At 52.5% G+C, this 19,920-nt stretch overlaps 1 protein-coding gene across 1 annotated transcript; it reads right to left on the bottom strand.

The window, feature by feature from the left end:
• Window positions 1-8,109: 8,109 nt before the first annotated feature.
• Window positions 8,110-10,672, bottom strand: Cd248 (CD248 antigen, endosialin). Its single transcript, NM_054042.2, has one exon. It carries the CDS (start codon window positions 10,622-10,624, stop codon window positions 8,327-8,329), a length of 2,298 nt encoding a protein of 765 aa, NP_473383.1. The 5' UTR covers window positions 10,625-10,672; the 3' UTR covers window positions 8,110-8,326.
• Window positions 10,673-19,920: the final 9,248 nt, after the last annotated feature.

Here is a 19,920-nt window from a genome sequence, read left to right as displayed (position 1 = left end):
TCAGGACCTTCAGAAGAGCAGTCAGTGTTCTTAACTGCTGAGCCCTCTCTCCAGCCCAGAATCCCTGTCTTGAAGAAACAAAACCAAACTAAAACCAAAACAAGAAGAAACTATGATCCTTGCCATCTCTTCTTGCAGTTGTGGGTCAAGAATTCAGTCAAAGCACAATGAAGACACCCTATTCCCTGCCTCCCACATAGAGGGCCTCCTCTGGAGGTCTCAGGAGTCAAGCTGGGTTGTTCTGAGGGTCTGTCATAGGCGTCACGGGACTGACTAGAGATGTTGGCTAGAGCAGCCACTGGTGGACTCCTGGCGCCTGGGTCTCCTTATGCCCACCAGCTGGCTGCAGGGACAAGGAGAACAGCAAGGGAACCGCACTGTCACACAGAGGCACAGCAGAAGGTTGTCATACAGACATCAGGCTTAAGTGGGGAGAACACAGACCCCACTTCTCCACCAGGTGTGGGGGAGCACAGCCCTGGGATCCCAGAACTAGGACGTGAAAGCAGAAGAATCAGGAGTTCAAGGTCATGTTAGACTGCACAGTGAGTTCCAGTCCAGACTCTGGTACCTGAGACTCTCTCTCTCTCTTTTTAAGGTATTTAACCTCAGGCCCACCCTAAGAAGTCACATTCATTTGGTTTTACTCATCCACTTTCTTTTTTTTTAAGATTTATTTATTTGGGGCTGGTGAGATGGCTCAGTGGGTAAGAGCACCCGACTGCTCTTCCGAAGGTATGGAGTTCAAATCCCAGCAACCACATGGTGGCTCACAACCATCTGTAACAAGATCTGATGCCCTCTTCTGGAGTGTCTGAAGACAGCTACAGTGTACTTACATATAATAAATAAATCTTTAAAAAAAGAAAAAAAACGCCGGGCGGTGGTGGCGCACGCCTTTAATCCCAGCACTCGGGAGGCAGAGGCAGGCGAATTTCTGAGTTCGAGGCCAGCCTGGTCTACAGAGTGAGTTCCAGGACAGCCAGGACTACACAGAGAAACCCTGTCTCAAAAAACCAAAAAAAAAAAAAAAAAAAAAAAAAAAAAGATTTATTTATTTATTATATGTAAGTACACTGCAGCTGTCCTCAGATACTCCAGAAGAGAGCATCAGATTTCGTTACGGATGGTTGTGAGCCACCACAACAGGGATTTGAACTCAGGACCTTCAGAAGAGCAGTCGGCGCTCTTAACCACTGAGCCATCTCGCCAGACCCTTTTTCAAAACACACACACACACACAAAAAAAAACCACAACAGGAGATGGGAGAAACAATCATGGTCTTCCTTACAAATGAGATGATGGCTGAGCCCGGCCGCTACGTACTGACCTCCACAGCTTGATCTGCCTTTTATGATCTTGGCTGGAGAACAGGGTGGTGGCAGTATGTCAGATGTAGGTCTTCTCAGGACAGGGTGACCTGCTACACATTTATTGGGGGCTTTCATACTCATAAATGTAGGTGGCAGGGATGATGGCAGGGATGATGTTTTTGGATTTTTAAAAAAAGATTTATTTATTTACTATTATATGTAAGTACACGTCTCCAGACACTCCAGAAGAGGGAGTCAGATCTCACTACGGATGGTTGTGAGCCACCATGTGGTTGCTGGAATTTGAACTCAGGACCTTCGGAAGAGCAGTCAGTGCTCTTACCTGCTGAGCCATCTCTCCAGCCCCTGGACTTTTTTTTTTTTAAGACAGGGTTTTGTGTGTGTGTGTCCCCTGGCTGTCCTAGAACTAGTTCTGTAAACCAGGCTGATCTTGAGATCCACCTGCTTCTGCTGGGATTAAAGGCCCGTACCACCACCTCCCAGGGTAAGTACAGTCCTAATGTACTTACCCTCATCACTCAGGCTGTGGTATTCGGTGATAACAACAGAAAAGTTAGTTCTGTCTATTTCCCCAGAATGGTAGGAGTGTCAGGGCTCTCTGTGGATGCCCTGGCAGTTGTCTGGGATTCTCTCAGCAGCACCATATGATGAACAGATGGACCTTCATTCTCAGCCGGGACCTGTGACTGGAGATGCAGATGCAGATGCCAGTCTTGGGCAATCCAGGGATAACAGCCAAACACTTGATCCTCAACACTGACAAACAAGTTGTCTCAGTCAATGCACACAACTCAAGGACTTCCCATCAGGCCTCATCACCTTAGTGCTGCCACATTGTAAATCAAAACTCAGCATGAGAGAGGGACAAGCCACTGACTGTGGTACCACCTCAGAATGGCTTTCCATACATCCCCACCTGAATAAATGACACCAAGCAGGGGAATGAGGCAGAACTCAGGTCAGGAGAGGTAGCCCAGTGGTTAAGAGCACTGACTGCTCTTCCAGAGGTCCTGGGTTCAATTCCCAGCAACCACACGGTGGCTCACAACCATCTGTAATGGGATCTGTTGCCCTCTTGTGGTGTCTCAGAAGAAAGCCACAGTGTACTCACATACATAAAATAAATAAATCTTAAAAAAACAAAAACAAAAAAGCAGGGCGGTGGTGGTGCACGCCTTTAATCCCAGCACTCAGGAGGCAGAGGCAGGTGGATTTCTGAGTTCCAGGCCAGCCTGGTCTACAGAGTGAGTTCCAGGACAGCCAGGGCTACACAGAGAAACCCTGTCTCGAAAAACAAACAAAAAAACAAAAACAAAAAATAAAAAACAAAAAAACTTTTGCCTGGTGGAGGTGGCACATGCCTTTAGTCCCAGCACTCGGGAGGCAGAGGCAAGTGGATCTGTGTGATTTCGAAAAACAAAACAAAAACAGAACAAAGCAACAATAAGAACAAAATCTCAGTGGGGCATGGTGGCGCACGCCTTTCATCCAGCACTCGGGAGGCAGAGGCAGGTGGATTTCTGAGTTTGAGGCCAGCCTGGTCTACAAAGTGAGTTCCAGGACAGCCAGGGCTACACAGAGAAACCCTGTCTCGAAAAACAAACAAAACAAAGAACAAGATCTTTTAAAAATAAAAACACAAGCCTCAGACATCTTACAGCTTCTCCATCTCCTTGCCTTTCGGTCCATCTCTGGGTCCTCTCAAATCTGCGTGCCCACTCTTCTCTGTTCTTCTCCTTCACGGCCCAGTTCCCCCACTACCTAAATTCAGGCCAGATCTTTCTCTGTCTGCTGTGCTGGCTGATTTTATATCAACCTAACATTAAGCTAGAGTCATTTTGGAAGAGGAAATCACACCTGAGAAAATGCCTCCATCAGATGTCTGGAGTGCATTTTCTTGCTTAATGACTGACGTGGGAGGGCCCAGCCCATTCTGAGTGGTACCACCCTTGGTTGATGGTCCTGGGTGCTATAACAAAGCAAGCAGAGAAAACCATGAGAAGTGAACCTGTAAGCAGTGCTTCTCCATGGCCTCTGCTCCAGTTCCCACCTCCAGGTTCCTGCCCTGCTTGAGTTCCTGCCTGACTTCCCTTATTGATATAGAACAGTGTGATCAGGGAGTTGTAAGCTCAAATAAACCCTTTCCTCTCCAACCTGTTTTGGTGAAGGTGTTTTATTACAGAAACAAAAACCCTAACTAAGACAGACACCCACCAGTGCCCAGAGTGGTCTTGCTTTAGGGTATAACTTTAACTTTTTCAAACCTCATTTTTAATGATGGTTCTTAAATGCTTTAACTTCCCCTTTAGCCCACCACCCACCAGAGGTAGTGGGAAAGAAAGGGTATGGTGGGGAGTGGACCTGTTTAGAAAGGTTCTTTGGAGGGACTCCAGTCTATGTTGTCTGGAAATCAGCAATTGAGTTCACAGGCTAGAAGACAGTGGCAGCTAGATCCACTTGAAACACTTCACAGATACACCAGTTTGGTAGAGTCGGGTTAGCAACAGCGGTGACACGACCTAGCAGAGATAGCCAGGCGTGAGCCTCGGTGTAAGTCAGTAGGGGAAGCAGGAGGAGTACTCAGCTGTGCCTCTCTCAGCAGAGTGACGATCACTGAAGACATGAGACCCACAAGCGTTGCACAACTAGCTCTATAAGCAAGCTTAGTCCAGCCTCCACCACTGTCCATCAAGTCCTATTTATCATCAAGTGTCCTCCATGTGTCTTGCCTCACCATGTTTGTCTGTCTCAGCTGACATCACTCTGCCAATCAGTCCGAGTCCAAAGAACCAGCAAGAGCCTGCAGCACAGCACCAGAAGGTTTTTTGGCATGTTTCTCTCTATGGAGGCTCAACAAGTGAAGCTCAACCAAGCAATGTAAGGCGGGCCAATGCATGCCTGTTGTTAGTGAAGACTCCTTCATCACGTGTCCTCTCACGCGCTTGCTTTAACAGAACATCCTTTCACCTGTGTCTGCTTCAGATAACCGTTCCTTCACGAGTCTGCCTTAGGCTCTCACCTGTGTCCACTTCAGGAGACCGCTCCTTCACAAGTTTGCCCCAGCCAACACCTTCCAGCACAACGACTTTCCAAAACCCTTAAGTCTGCACTTCAGTACGGATTCTTCCTGCTGTCTCTGGCCACTTTTTCTGATGCATGACAGGGTTTCAAGAAATACCGAAGAGCTGAGTGGTCAGATGCCTGAGCGGTAGATGGGGGACACAGTAACTACTAGAGAAGGTCCTTCCCAATGTTTCAGACAAGCAGGCAAGCTCTGAACAATTAGCTGTGTCTTGGACTAGGACTGGGCAGAAAATTCACTGTTATTTTCAATTTGCATCAAATGCTACCATCACCTGTAGTATTGAGAGCACCAAAATTGGCTTGCAGTTTTGGGCCTGAAGCTGTCCCAGGGGGGCCTGTGGGAATGGCGAGTGCTTGAACTTCACCACTAACTGAAGTAGGTTGGGCAAGGGTGACCCGTAGAAGCCTTCGAGGTTCCAACTCCTCTCTGTTGGCCCCAAAGATAACTGAAACTGTTTTATGGAACCCTGTGGACTTCTGCCCTCTAAAACACTCTCACAAAGAAGTGGGTGGAAAGTATTTTTAGTTTTTGTTTAGGCTGAAAGAAGTCTGTCCTGAGAGTCTGGCTGACGTCAACACCTTCCTAAAAACTACCACCTTCAGCTTCCGAACAGAGCTTCAGAGCCAAAGCCACGCCTTAAGTGAGAGTAAATACCATACTTTAGAGCACTGGATGGAGCGACTGGAGCCCGGCTTCAATGATTCTGGGCTTTGGAGGAGAAAGTGTGCTCTCACTTCTGCTAACAGGATCATGGGAATGAACAATTTGAGTTCTACCAGCCAATTTAAAGATTTTCCAGGGTCACTTGATAGGGTGACTTGATGACTGAAGTGAAGCACCCTTGGTAACAGAATCCCAAACATGAGGAAGAATATTTGTCTTGTGAGGCAGGGGAATCAGCAGATATTTAGTAGCACAAACAAATCAAATAATTATTGAACAATTAGTATGCATTTTATAACCTTCCGGTGACTGTAAGTCTGTGGTTGCCAACGCCAGATGGCGCTAAATGGCCAATCATTGACACTGTCCGGCTCTTTAACCGTATGACTGAGAAGGAAAAGGGGCTCCAGGACTGGGATGGGGGGGGGGCGGGGGGCTTTCTGTTTAGAGGTAAGAGGGTTAGAGCGTATGCGCGTGCGCGTGGTGGTTGTGTGCGCGCAAACCGAGTGTATTTCACATCCAGGGAGGCAGGAGGCGGAGCATGAGTGGGAAGGGTTACTGGTTTCTTTTCCTAAGTGGGAGGTACTTCTGAGTGGTCTAGAGAGCAGGCTTTTGGTGGTTTTGGTTGTGTGTGTGTGTTTGTTTGTTTGTTTTGTTTTATTCTGTTTTGAGACAGGGCTTCTTCTCTGTGTAGTCCTAGCCGTCCAGGAACTCACTCTGTAGACTAGGCTGGCCTCGAACTCAGAGATCCATCTGACTCTGGCTCCTGAATGCTGGGATGAAAGGCATGCACCACCACTGTCCAGTAACAGAGGACTGTGTGTGTTGTATTGGTGATAGTGCGCCTGTGGAGGTCACATGACAACTTGCCGGGATCTATTCTTCCCTTCCACTAGATGCGTCCCAGAGATGGATCTCAGGCCGTCAAGCTTGGCAGTGGGCGTCTTTACCTATCTAGCGGCCTAAAAAGGGCTTCCTTGGGTGGATCCGATTTAAAGGTATTATTAAGAGGCGTGGCTTCATAGGGCTAGACAGAGGAGGGTTTAAGCAATGAACATTACCTGGGGGTAGTTCTTCTGCCGGCCTGAGCTCAGTGAAGGGGCGGAGTCTGAAGAATAGTTCCAAGGCAATTCCGTTCCCTGGAGGCGGAGTTTACTTGGGTCTTTTAGGAACAGCGTTTTTGGTCTCGGTGGGATATCCCAGACTCGGAAGGGACTAAGCACGAGAATGCGCAAAGTCTGGACAGAGTTCATACCTCGGTGAAGACAAGATTTATAAACTCCTCTTGTCTCGATTTCTGCTTAGATGTGGAGACGCAGCTTGTTGCTTATGGGCGGGGTCCTGGGGGAGGTGATAAGGCAGAGGGGCTAGCAATAGCTCTAAGGGCATCTTTGAGCTGGCGAGGGGTGAGGCTATGGCTTTGGCCGGCGGGGCCTCCGGGGAGTTTTCTCTCCCCCACCCCGCCCCCGCCTCCAAGGGGCGTGGCTCATTATTGGAAGGGCGGGGCTGATAATCGAGGCAACCTCCGCCGCGCGGAGGTGAGGCTCAGCTTGAGAGTTAATGGGAGGAGCCTGAGACTCAGCTTTCGGTAGAGGCGGAGCCTGAGTCTGGGTGCAGGCGGGGGCTCTGCCCTGGGAGGCCGTTTGTTTAGGCCCGCACGCAGCTCCGCATCTGGTGCTCATTACTAGATGACAAAGAGCCGGCTCTGGGCCCCCTTCCCCACACCCATCCTCCCGCGGACTGCAGCGCATTTAACTCTTTCTCTCCCTCAGGGTGCTGACTACTCTCTGCCAGAGGTCATGGGAAGGAGCTTCAGGCCTCCGTCCCAGCAGACGGTGTCATTCCAAAAGTGGTGCCTCAGGCCCACGCTTTCTGGAAAACCAGGGGACCTCCCTCCATTCCATCCATCAATCCCCCGCCCCCTCGACTGCCTCTCCGAGGTTAAAGCTGGGAAGGATCTGGCAGGGGCGTCTGGTTTGAGTTAGGGGAACGTGAGAGTGGCTACCCGGGCGGTGCGTTCCCTCTGCCCCCCCTCTGTGAACCCCCACTCCTAGTTGGTCCCCAGCGCCCGCACTCCCTCTCCTAGTCTCCTGGGATACAATCCTTGGGCGAGAATGTGGCATAGGGGCTTCAAGAAGAGAAAGGGCGCTGGGCCACCCTCCTCACCTGCCTGGGGGCGGGGGGTGTGGGGTGTGCGGCTTTGCCCAGTCCTAATTAGAAGCCCCACGAGGGCTAAGCTGAAAAATTATAGAGGTGGTGGAACCGGCGTCTCCCTCTTCCAGGTCCCGTCCCTTCCCCCCAAGACAGTCAGCGAGGATAAGGGGGGGAGGTTATCTCACACTCGTGATCTCTGACCAGGACCCCAAACCTGAATAGCCTCGTGCTGCTAGGGTCTGCCGGGATTTTTTTCTAGCGGTGCCACTTTCACCCCAACAGGGTAAAGAGTAGAATGTGTTCCCTAGTGGGAAGGCCTTGTTTCTAAGTGGACCCAGGAAGCTAGAACTGGGCTTTCCTCAACCTATTCTTACCTCTTCCCCCTATTATCTTCTATGAAGGCGATAGACCTACAACCCTAGGGTGGCTGCATCCTTGGCGATTCCCTGCCTAGACCTCTGGGCAACCTATGACCATGAGAAAGAACGTTCAGAAGAAAGTTCAGAAGAGCAGACCGCTGGAGACTCCTCTCTCCCCTAATCTCCAGCCCCATCCTACCTGAGATTCCCAAACTCCAGCTGGACTCCAGTTCATCAGAGACCCTCACCTCAAGACCTTCCCCCAGATTTTTGTTGCATTTTAATAAAGTGGGGGACAAGTATGGACTTTCTCCCTTATCAAACCTCCAGGCCACTCAGCCTGCTGTGTAACAGAGGGTAAGTAAGGCCCTGCCCTCTCCTGTCTCATTTCACTGAAAATTACGAAGCATATCTTTTCTGAAAGGGGTCTTATCTCACCTAGATAAATGGAAGGTCCCTTTCCCCCTGAGGCCTCCCAGACCCTTCCCTCAGGCATCAGTGGGGATGATGAACTTTGGGTGAGGTTGGCACCCCATTTATTGGAGAAGATCCCAGCACCCACCCCTTGAGGTCCTGGAGTCCTGGTGTGTCCTTTGCCATGGATGCTGGGCTCAAAGAACAGAACCTCCTCTGTCAGCTGGGCAGCCCCCATAAGTCCTTGGTGTGGTCTCAGCCATGTGTCCAAAGCAAGTCCTTTTCTTCTATCCCACAAAGGGGCATCTGCACCCCATCACACACTGGTTCTACAGGTCTGTACCCCTGTAAGGCTGCCTCTGGGGGGCATGGGTTCTGTTGAGCTCTTGTTCCCAGCATGTGTGACCCAGCGATAGCAGTCCGTGATCCGCTTGTTGGGTGCGTGGGAGCCACAGCGAGTGCAGTACACAATGCCCAGGGCAAGCAGCACCACCAAGAAGACACATGTTGGCACCAGGAGTGCCACCAGCAGCCAGCGGTCATCCCTTTGGCTTTGGCCTGCAAGACCTGACTCTGCCAGGGCTGTTGGAGCTGCTGTGGAGGGCACCGAGGGCAGCTGTGGCACTGATTTGGGACTGGGAACTCCTTCCCTTGGGACTAGAGGGGCTCTGGAATAGGAATGTGTAGGGCTGATAGATGAGGTCTGGTTAGTGGGCCTCTGAGGGGGGAGGGGAGAAGAAGGGAAGGCTGGGGGCTGGTTGGCAGCAGGCACAGGAGTTTCATGGACAGAAGACCTGGAGTTGGTAGGAAGAGGGGGCTGGAGAGCTGAGACAGAAAGCTGGGGGGCCTGGGTTCTGATACCTGGAGCATCTGGGAGCAAAGGGTGTTGATGGGCTTTAGAAGTGGTATCCCCAGGATCAAGGTGAGGGGGGACTGGAGGCAAATAAGTGATAGTGTGGGTATCTGGAGACATAGGGGCCTGGTGGGGAGGGAAGACTTGGGGATAGTTGGTTGAGATAATGGGGGGCTGGTACGGAGGAGACCGTGCTGGGTGAGTGGCCGAGGTTATCCCAGGCTTGTGGCCAAAAGGCAGGTCTGGATAATTGGCCTTGATTTTGGGGATCTGGTGCTCAGAGAACACAGCTGGAGGTGTGGCAGGGGCCATGGCAGGTGGGTGGACAGGGCTCAGGGGTGGGCGTGTAGCTGAAATAACAGAGGTCTTGTGGGCAGAAGGTAGTGTGGGTCGAGTGGCAGAGATCACCATGGGCCGTGTGGCAGACACCACTGAGGAGTGGTAGGGGCCCCTGGGGGCACTAAGTGGGGGTGGCCAGGTAGGCTCCAGGTGCAATCTCTGAGGCTCTCCATCCTGTGGGAAGTTGGGCCTATAGGGCAGGCCAAAGTCAGGTGGATGTGTAGGTGCCAGCCATAGGATCCCCTGTTCCTCTGTCCAGGTGCCATCAAAGTCCTCCCAGGGCTCCTCTTCATCCTCCCCTTCTTCTCCATCATCCAGCAACTCATCTCTGAGATCCTGGGAAGCCTGGGCACCCATGGCTCCTGCAGGGCTACAGCTGATACCATCTGCCTCAAGCTCGTGACCCTCGCTGCAGTAACACTCAAAGCCACCAACATAGTTGACACACATCTGCTGGCACACACCAGCAATCTGGCACTCATCCGTGTCCACGCAGCGGTGTGGATCATCCTCAGCTGGCCGGAAGCCAAGGCGACAGTGGCAGCTATAGCCTTGTGGCCCTCCAGGTTCACACTGCTGCTCACAGGGGGCCTGGGCACAGGGGTCTTCACAACTGTGCCCATCTGCTGCTAGACGGAAGCCTTCACTGCAGCGGCAGGACACAGCACCGTCCACCTCTTCCACACACTCATGTTCGCAACCCCCATTGTCAGGACCACAGCCAGTCCCTGGGCACAGCGGGCCAGTCTGGGACCAGCCCACGCCACCTGAAGGCTGTTTCACGCACAGCAGAGAAGCTCCCCTGCCAGCTTGGCACTGCACAGCTGCCACGGAGCCAAAGGGCAGCCATTCGAACTCGCTGGAAACCAGGTTGAAGGGTGTGGTGTAGACAGCGGGACCGGCCTGACCCACCTCAAGCGGCAAGGCAGGGCAGGCACCCTCAAAACCAAACTGGCAGAGGTAGCCATCGACAGCCAGTGTGCACGAGCCTTCGAGCCAGCGATGCTCTCCGCTGGCCTCAAGGGCTGCACAGCGCTGGGCTGGGCAGGGTCCTTCCGTAGCCGGCTGGGCCCAGTTGGTGAAGGCGGTGTCCTGGTCTCCCGTGGTCCATATGAAGCCCCGCAGTGGGCGCTGCGGCTGGCATTGCCTAGCCTGCCGCTGCAACCCAATCCATAGCAGCCCGTTGGCCGGCCCGACCCCCACCAGGCTGTCCACACGCTGGGCCTCCTCTGGGGTCCGCGGTGTGGCCAGGTTGCCCCCCAATTCGCGGCACGCCCGCCAAGCTTCCAGGAATGTGCGGCGCCGGGGAAAGAGCGCGTAGCAGCTGCTGGGGCCGCACGCGGCTCGAGGCTCCGGCGTCCAGGGGACCTGGCCCAGTGCGGGCACCGCGGCCACCCAGGCCAGCAGCAGGCGCAGCAGCATCGCGACGCCCCCCGACTGGCCCGGCTCGGGCCTGCCGCTGCTCTTGACAGGGGGAGGGATCAAGGCCTCTGGCGGGAGGGCCGGGGGCGGGCCCGGCGGACTCACGCCTTGTAAGGAGTGGGCTGGGGCCGCTGCCAGCTCCCCTGCTAGCTCCCCGGGGGCTGCTGGAGCAGGAAGCAGTGGGGTGGGGGGGGTTCTGGGGTGAGAGGCGAAGGGCAGAGGAGGGGGGAGGTACAACTAACGGGCTACCTCAGGCGTTACAGAGCTGAGAGTCAGGGAAAAGGGAACCTGTCTGTCTGAGAAGCATCCCCAGTCAACCCTCTGAAACTTCAGCGTTGTTTGCAGCTAAGGCAGCTGGGGTGAAGCTGTCTTCCAGAGAGACTCCCGAAAGCCGGGATCTGGATTCACCAGTATCAGTATACTGGCTGCATTCTGAGCTCAACGACTTGATCGGGCCAGCCCTTTCTCATCACACATATGTGAACGACTCCTTCCAAGCCTGGCAAGAGCATCTTCTCTGACACCCTATCTAAGGCCGCCAAACCCCAGCCTCACACACGCAGCTCTCCTGACATGCTGTGTATGCCCTTAGGTGGATAAGCTAGGATGATGTGGCCTGCTAAACGGTCTCAACGATGAGGCCCCACCCATTCCTGCCTGGGCCCTGCGTGAGAATCAACTTGATAACCTCCTTGAGAACCACCTCAACCAGACACGTATTTGATGAGCCCTTCGCTCAGCCTACCTCACTCCCAAGTTTTTTTGGCTCCAGCAGGACCAGCATTAGGGGTTAGGGAGGGGGGAGGAGGCCAAGGCCTGCTCTCTCCTTACCCTGGCTCAGTCAGGGGCCCTGGGAACCTGGGCTTAGAGCGGGAGGAGGCTGCCCCCTAACAGGAAATGCCTCTCCAGGCTTCTGCTGCAGGAAGGCAGGGTGCATGACTCTGGGCTCTGTGGAGACTGAGCTCTGCTCAGGGTGAGCACGGCTGCTATGAGGGGACCTGTGCAAGACCATGTATGGGCATGGGGACACAACAGGATAGTAAGTGTGACACAGGCATCACATTGTCCTCCTTACTCCCAGGGTCCTCTTCCAGCCCTTCCTGGAGGCCTCTGGAGGTTTGCACACTGGGCCAGGCACCCAGGGTGGCCCTGGGATTCTGTGTGAAGGATTAACCCCTGCATTCTCTTTTTACCTTTATTTATTTATTTATTTATTTTTAAGAGATGGAGTTTGCTCTGTTGCCAAGGCTATTCCAAACTCCTGGATTCTAAGTAGCAGGTACTACAGTCACCCAACACCAGGTAATCCTTTTATACCCTTGGGGTTTTTTGTTTGTTTGTTTGTTTGTTTTGGTTTTCTGAGACAGGGTTTCTCTGTGTAGCCCTGGCTGTCCTGGAACTCACTCTGTAGACCAGGCTGGCCTTGAATTCAGAAATCTGCCTGCCTCTGCCTCCCGAGTGTGCCATCGTGCCCGGCTACTCTTGGTTTTTATTTCGACTTTTAAAAACATTTTTGCTTTCTGTTTATGAGTGTTTTTCCTGCATGTATGCGTGTGTACCGTGTGTGTGCCTGTTACCTTCAGAAGTCAGAAGAGGGCATCAAATTCCCTGGAACTGGAGTTACGGGTATTTTTAAACTACCGTGTGGGTGCTGGGAACCAAACTTGGGTCCTCTGCAAGAGCAAGAAGTACTCTTCGCTGCTTAGGCATCACTCCAGCCCGTTTTTTATTTATTTATTTTTCCGAGACAGGGTTTCTCTGTATAGCCTTGGCTGTCCTGGAACTCACTCTGTAGACCAGGATGGCTTCGAACTCAGAAATCCGCCTGCTTCTGCCTCCCGAGTGCTGGGATTAAAGGCATGCACCACTACGCCCTGTCCGTTTTTGATTTTTTGAGGCAAAGTCTTACATGTTGCCCAGGCTAAGCTGGAGCTCACTGTGTGGTCCAGGATGACCTTAAAGTCCTGGTCTTCCCATCACCTCTGAGTCTGGCATTAACACACGATCCTTTATATTCTCCGCAGATTCTGAGCCAGCTGGGGATGTGGCTTCGTGGTAGGGTGATGTCTGGTCCTGGGTTGAATTCCCAGCACTAAAAATCTCATGACCCATGGATGAGAAAGTGAAAGAGAAGGTTTGTTCTTTGGAACACTGTCCTGGCCTGGATACTCTGCTACTAACCTGTGTGAGTTCGAGGCTCTCTGAGTCCTCGTTCATGTCCCACCCCCATACACCCCACCCCTTTTTAAAGACACTATGTAGTTTACACTATGTAGTTCTGGCTGGTCTGGAGCTCACAGAGATCCAAATGCCTCTGCTTCCCAAGTGCTAGGATACACACTCACGCATGCACGCACACACGAGCACGCACACGCTTCTTTCTCCTCTTCATTATTTCAATCCTTTCCACTTCCCTTCCCTCCCTTTCTCTTCTCTTTTCCTGCCTCCTCTTCCCTTTTGTGTAGGTCTCTGTGCAGCAGTACTGAGATTATAGGTGTAGGTGACCTTGCCAGGTTTCCATTGTCCCCCTCCACAACATGGGGATACATGTGTGCGGACTCTTCAGCCCGCTATTGTGTTATAGCCCTCCCTGTTTGCATATATGTTTTGTACAGGACCAAGGTTTGGTAGTCTCCTGAGCAAATCTGGATGCCAGTGGGGACCCGGGTGCTTTCACTAACTTCCTCACAGTGCCCAGGTCGGCACTGCAGACACAGCCAGGCTGTGAGAACTGCTGTTTATACAGCACTTGCCTTTGAGCATAAGTCTTATGCTCAAAGCATGCAGGGCGACGCCCCTTCTCAGGAGAGCAGAGGCCATCATCCCTCAGCTGGAGCAGAGCCAAAGCTTGAGCTCATCCTTCTCTCTCTCCCACACCCCTGGTCCAGTATCTCAGCAAATCCTGTTGGCATCGTTTTCAAAACTAGATCAAGAGTGTGACCACTTCACAGCACCACCTTTGCCTTTCTGTCCACCGCGGTCACACTCCATCTCCTAGTTAGGACCCTGCCCCCCACTCCTCTTCCTCCTTTTCTCCCTTATGGGGAGAACCGTTAAAAAACAAGAGGGCTGGAGAGCTGTCTCAGTGGTCAAGAGTACTTGCTGCTCTTGCAAAGAGCCAGGGCTAGGCTCCTGTTACCCACACGGAGGCTCATAACCATCTGGAACTCCAGTTCCAGGGACTCTGATGTCCTCTTCTGACCCCTTCCATACACTGGGCACACATGTAGTGCATACAGTATATGCAGGCAAAAACGCTGATAAAATAAAATAATCTTGCCCACGTACACACAAAGAAAAAGCAGACCTGGCCAGATCTAGCCACCTCTGTTCACGACCCTCTCTGGCCATGTCTCACTCAGAGGCAAGCAAAGTCCTGCTATGTGATCTGTCTCTAACGCTCAGCCAGCCCTCCCCTCCCTTTCTCCCTTGGTCCTTCTGTTTGTTCTAGCAGTGTCTGTGTCAAGCCTTAGGCCCACCAGACACTGAGCTTTCATCCCATGTTCTCTCCTTCCTGCAACATCCAAATGCCCTCCCCCTTTGCCTTTCACTTTCTTGGGTCTCAGTTGAAGCAGAATAGTCCCTGAGCCCCCACACATGACTCTCCTCTCTCTGAGGTCCCCCTACCTCCCACCTCTCACCAGTTCCCTCTGCCATGGTATATGCTTTGTTGTTGACTTGAACCCCCTTATGACCTGACTCCTACCCAGAATCCCTCAATCCTAGCTGGCATTATTGCCATTCAGTGACATATAGTTATGAGTGGTTTGATCTGTGCCCTGGCTTTGACCCATATGTGAATAGCATCCTTCTAGTTAGGACAACAAAAACATATCTCCAGTTATTGCCAGGTATCCTGTGCCCAGTGGAGAACTCCCATCTTGGGAGACTGCTCCAGCAGACTCACAGTGAGCCCTGCTGTGCCTTGGAGCCTCTGGGCCTAGAGCCTTTGCTTAGTAAGAACTGTAAGTAAGAGCCGGGCAGTGGTGGCACACGTCTTTAAATCCCAGCACTTGGGAGGCAAAGGCAGGCAGATTGCTGAGTTCGAGGACAGCCTGGTCTACAGAGTGAGTTCCAGGACAGCCAGGGCTACACAGAGAAACCCTGTCTCGAAAAAAAAAAAAAAAAAAAAAAAAAACCAAACCAAAAGAACTGAAACAAAAGAACTGTAAGTAAGAATTAGTAAGAAGTGCCTGAAATCCCAGCACTTCAGAGTTGGAGACAGAGGAATAGAAAGTTAGAGTGACCCTTAGATGCATAGTGACTTTCAGGCCAGGCTGGGATGTAAAAAGATAAATGAGACTCTATTAAAACAAAACAAAACAAAACAAAACAAAACAAAACAAAACAAAAACAATAAAACAAAACACAATGGGCTGGAGAGATGGCTCAGTTGTTAAGAGCACTGACTGCTCTTCCAGAGGTCCTGAGATCAATTCCCAGCAACCACATGGTGGCTCACAACCATCTGTAATGGGATCTGATGCCCTCTTCTGGTGTGTCTGAAGACAGCAACAGTGTACTCACATACATAAAATACATAAATCTTTAAAAACAAAACAAAAAACAAACAAAAGAACTCAACATGGTGGTGCATGCCTTTAATCCTAGCCCTTGGGAGGCAGAAGCAGGCAGACCCCTGAGTTTGAGACCACCCTGGTCTACAGAGTGGGTTTCAGAAAAACCAGGGCTACACAGAGAAACCCTGTCTCAAAATAAACAGACAAACAAAAAGTTGTTGTTGGTGGGGACTTGTTGAATGACTGAATGAGCACAGAAGTGAAGAGCCTGGCTCCTGAAGATGCCCTTGGGAGGCTAGGATCTCCTTGGAGTCTTTGCCTGCTTGCTTTCCACACGTGCTAGCTTCCCTGTTGATACTGGATCACCCCAGAAGTGGAACGTTCTTGGTGGTACGCATATCTTTTTGTAGATGGGGAAACAGAAGGGAAGCAGTGAGCATTACTTACTTACTTAATTAATTAATGGCAGGGCTGAGACTTGAAGCCGGGGCCCCTGATCCCATTCTGCCTGTCTTCCAGGTTGCACACCTGTTATCTCCTGAGCACACCAGGAAGATGGCCTGGGCTGAGAGTGCAGATGGGATTAGAGGGTGCAGGGACTTCCTTGCTGACCTGAGAGGAAAGTGAGGCGCAGAGGGAGAATACAGGCAGGGAGGGGAGGCCTTGATGCTACCTGAGAGGCAGAAGCTCCACTGTGGATGCCTTGGGAAGAGAGGCAGGGCAAGGGGACACCATGGCTGGTGGATGGTGGGTGGATGGGACCCAAGGCCAGGGACCAGTTAGGAGACTGTTGCAATCATCTGGGAAAGGGATGGGATCTGGCTTGGAGAGCTGGGCTACAGGGCGGGCCGGGTTGGGGGAGGCAGCCTCTGGAGGTTCCTTGGGGGCGGTTCTGAGCCTGGTCCAAGGGTGTGGTGAGCCCAGTCATGCTTCGGGCAATGGCCGGTGCTGGGCGTCTGAGAAGAGGCTGTAGGATGTCTGGCAAGTGGGTGGGTCAGACCAGAGGTCAGGGCCTGGTTCAGTGGGATGAAGGGCTGGGGAGCAGGCAAAGTAAGTAGAAGGAAGAGGGTCAAAGGCCAACTTCCAGATGTACTTGCTAGACCTACTTCTAAGTGGAGGGAAGCCAAAGCAGGAGAGGGGCTGAGAGGTGAGTGAGGGCACACCTCTGGCTTCAACAAAGATTGGGTGGCCAAAAGTAAGAGTTGGCAACATACTTCAGTGCCCAGGTTGGGGGTCTAGTCCTCCTCCAGGTTGGAAAAGTAGAATGGAGGTGTCCTAAGAACTTTCTTCCCTAGTTGGGATGGGGAGCATGAATACAGAGCACCAAGGATGTGGAGAACAAGAGCTTGAGAGGGGCGGGGCTTGAGATTCTTTTCTGTTGTTCTGGTGAGTCTGATTCATATGGTTCACCCACCACAAGGAGACGATGCTAACTGATGTGACAAGTGATTACAGCTTTGGTGGTCGATATGTGATGGGTAGATATACAGATGCATGGGGGTATGTATGGATAGACAGGCAGACGATGGATAGTCATACACATGGGTAAATGATGCGCAGGGTGAGTACTTGGGTAGATGCCCAGAGAGGTGATAGGGCAACATGGGTTGCCACACACACAGCTGAATGAATGCATGCACGGAAGCGAGGATGGTTAGGAGGGAGGAAGGGGTTGGATGAATGGATGGATGGACCTATGTATGTATGCAATATGTATGTTTCTAGGTATGTATTCACATATGTGTAAGTGGATATGTGGATAGGTAGATAGATGTATATGTGGATTTTTTTTTTTTTGACACAAAGTCTCATGTTGCCCAGGATAGCTTCAAACTACTATGTAGCCAAGGATGACCTTGAAGTTATAATCTCTCTGCCTTTATCACCAAGTGCTAGGATTACAGGCATTTATCACCTTGTTTATAAAACATCTGGATGCATTGCTCATTAGAGAATGTAAGCAAAGGGCCTGAGTTGTCACTGGCAGCCACCCTGATGAGTGGCATACTGAGAATGGATCGCTACATCTCTGCAGGAGGACAATCCCAGACAGGGACAGCGTGGGTTGCCACTGCAAGGAACAAATGAGATGAGTCCCCACACTCATTTTCTTTACTGGGGCCTGAGGCCAGTGTGTCTTCCTGGCTAGACTGAAGGTGGGTGGGTGGCAGGGTGTACCATCTCAAATTCTGCTGGGTTTCCATGCTGTGATAGCGGTCCAGCCCATATTCCCAGGAAAACTTGTCCAGGACATGCAAGAGGGAAATGGTTTTAGATGTAATCTGTAGGCCCAGAGGGAAAGGGGAAAGGTGGTCTAAAGAATAGCTGGCCCAGAGAAAGTCCCCATAGGACAGCTGGGTGGGGGGATTGGGTAAGATTGGGGGTGCCCCCCCCCCACAGGCATCCTTAAGAGCCTTGGCATGCTGGCCTGCTGAGCCAGCACATTGCTTTGTGTGCAAATCACCTCCTTCTCTTCTCTTTCTTCTGTCCCCACCCCCACCTCAGTCCCTGTCTAAACTCTTCTCAAACCATCCCAGCTTTCAGGCTGTCAGGAGGAAGGGCTGAGAGAGGGCGGGAGGCACCCAGTCTTGGGTGAGAGCCAAGGTGGGTGGGTGGGTGGGAGAGGTTTACCCTGGGCAGCAGTGGGGGAGGAAAGAGCACATTTGCAATCTCCTCCCATCCCCACTGTTGGGGCCACGCCCTTTGTGCTTCTGGCAAGGCAGCCCTGCAGGGAGGGGGTCATGCTGCTGGGGACAGGATGGGTGGGAGACAGAGGTTTGGAGAACTCCAAACTGGGAAGAAGGGGTTTTGGCCCTCCTCAGCATCCTTGAAGCCAAAGAATTCTGACAGCTGGGGGTAGCTGAGGGTAGAGCTGGGCCTTAGTCATAAAGACCTTGTATGCATGTGTCTACAGGACAGTGTGCTTGCATGCACAGAGCCATGCACACACACACACACACACACACACACGTGTTTGCACAGCCTTGGCATGGCTACACATGTACACAGCTGGGTGTCCCAGCAAGTTCACACCTGTGCCCACAGCTGCAAGAACAAAGCAAATGGCTCCTCACAACATCCAGCCTAGGTCCAGCTGGGAGCTTAGCGCTCTCTCCTAGCAGATGCCTGACCTGAACATCTGGCCACATCTGCCCTCAAGAAAGGGGCTCCTAGAGTGTGCAGGCAGCTCTTCTGAAGGCCTGCGCAACAGTACCTGGGGGAGTAGGAGTAGACTTTCTGCTTAAGGGGAGGATAGATTGGCTTGGCCCAGTTTGTTGAGGACTTCCCTAACTTCAGTCCTAACACTTAGGTCCTCACCCGGACACATACCCCAGGCCTGGGTAAACAAGGCGACTGCTCTTCACTGTCACAGGACAAGTTTCTTTTTGCCACATCTTTCCCCAGTTACCCCAGTCCCAACTTCTCTGATCTCTGCCCCCCCCCCCCCCACCTCTGGAACTTTCTCAAGAATTTTCTTTTCCTTGTCTCTTCCTGGATCACACCTCCTTTTCCTGCACCCTTGTCCCCCAGGATCCGGAGTCAGGGGTCTCCTGCTCTAAGAATTGTCCCCCTGTTGGTCTGGGGTTGGCCTCATTGCTTTCAGCTTCCCCCGGCTCTGCATCTCCCATCTCACCCCCATCGATGTAGCAGCGTGTCTGTCTTGCCCCCATCCCTGGGTGGTCTAGCCTCCCTCCTCTCTCTCTGTTCTGTATCCTGGGGGTTGCTGGGTTGGAAGCCAGGTCTGGGGTCTGTGACCAAGGCCAGGAAGGAGAACTCAAGCAGACATGATATTTACGTTGGGACTTCAAAGTGGAGCCTGGGCTGTGGTGGGGGTAGAGGGGGCTGGCAAGCAAAAGCCAGACTGAGGTCAGATCTTGCTCCTTCCTAGTGAGGGTCTCCTTGGTGACACACACCTCCCTCATGGGACACCAGACCCAGAGTAGGGATGGAATGGTCTATTTTGGTGCAGAGTTCCAAGAAAGGCACTTCCTGTACCCTCACCCTGCCCCCATCCTTTCTTCCTGTCACCCTGCAGCTGAGTCTGGGCAGCTCGGGCCCCACTCCGCCCCCCTGTAAGCATCTCTCAGTTGGGAACACAAGGATTTCTGGGGATGGCAGGAGTGAAGGGCTCAGTCTCAGCAAGAAAACATCTCAGGCACTGGGCAGCCCATGCATCCTCCCTTTCTGGCAGAGGCTCTGCCTGGCGGGGCGGCATAGGTCTGTAACCCTGTCAGCCCCATGCAATGGGACCAGGCAAATCTGGCCTTCCCTGACCTCTAGAGTCCACCAAGGCGACTGCCAGCCTGAGCCTGGAGGATCCAAGACGGACTGAAGGTCACCTCCCCAGCTAAAGACATCCAGCTGCTGAAGTCAGGAAGGGTGGGGGGTGTCCCAGCCTGGAGGGTGGGGCTGACTGTCTTATCCCCCAGCTCAGCCTAGGGGCCTAAGTCCTACCCAGGGGAACTCCTCAGGAAGGGCCACCATCGCGACTGACACTCAGATCCAAAACCCTCTCAGGTCCCCAGAGCCCCACCCCCTGGGCCAGTGCTCTTCCCATCCTCCATCCTTCAGCCCCTCTAGTGAATCAGGCTGGAATCTGATGAGCTCAGGCTGCCCCGCCCAGCCTGCCTGCCTCAGCTCCTGCCTAGCCTGTGAGGTCACCGCACCCTTTCAGGGGTCTTCCCAGTAATTCAGTCTCCTCAGGGGGCCCACCAGGGGCTGTGTGGGGGAGTGAGGCCAGGATAGGCCAGGCTGGGTAGGAGAGATTAGAAGAGT

The sequence above is a fragment of the Mus musculus genome, chromosome 19 (genome assembly GCF_000001635.26).
Source record: "Mus musculus strain C57BL/6J chromosome 19, GRCm38.p6 C57BL/6J".
Taxonomy (NCBI): domain Eukaryota; kingdom Metazoa; phylum Chordata; class Mammalia; order Rodentia; family Muridae; genus Mus; species Mus musculus.
The sequence above is the reverse complement of the archived record's forward strand: the minus strand, read 5'-3'. Positions and strand labels throughout refer to the sequence as shown.

What these genes read in the sequence shown, in the direction of transcription:
- Cd248 (NM_054042.2), bottom strand. Translation starts at nt 10,624, where the DNA reads ATGCTGCTGCGCCTGCTGCTGGCCTGGGTGGCCGCGGTGCCCGCACTG.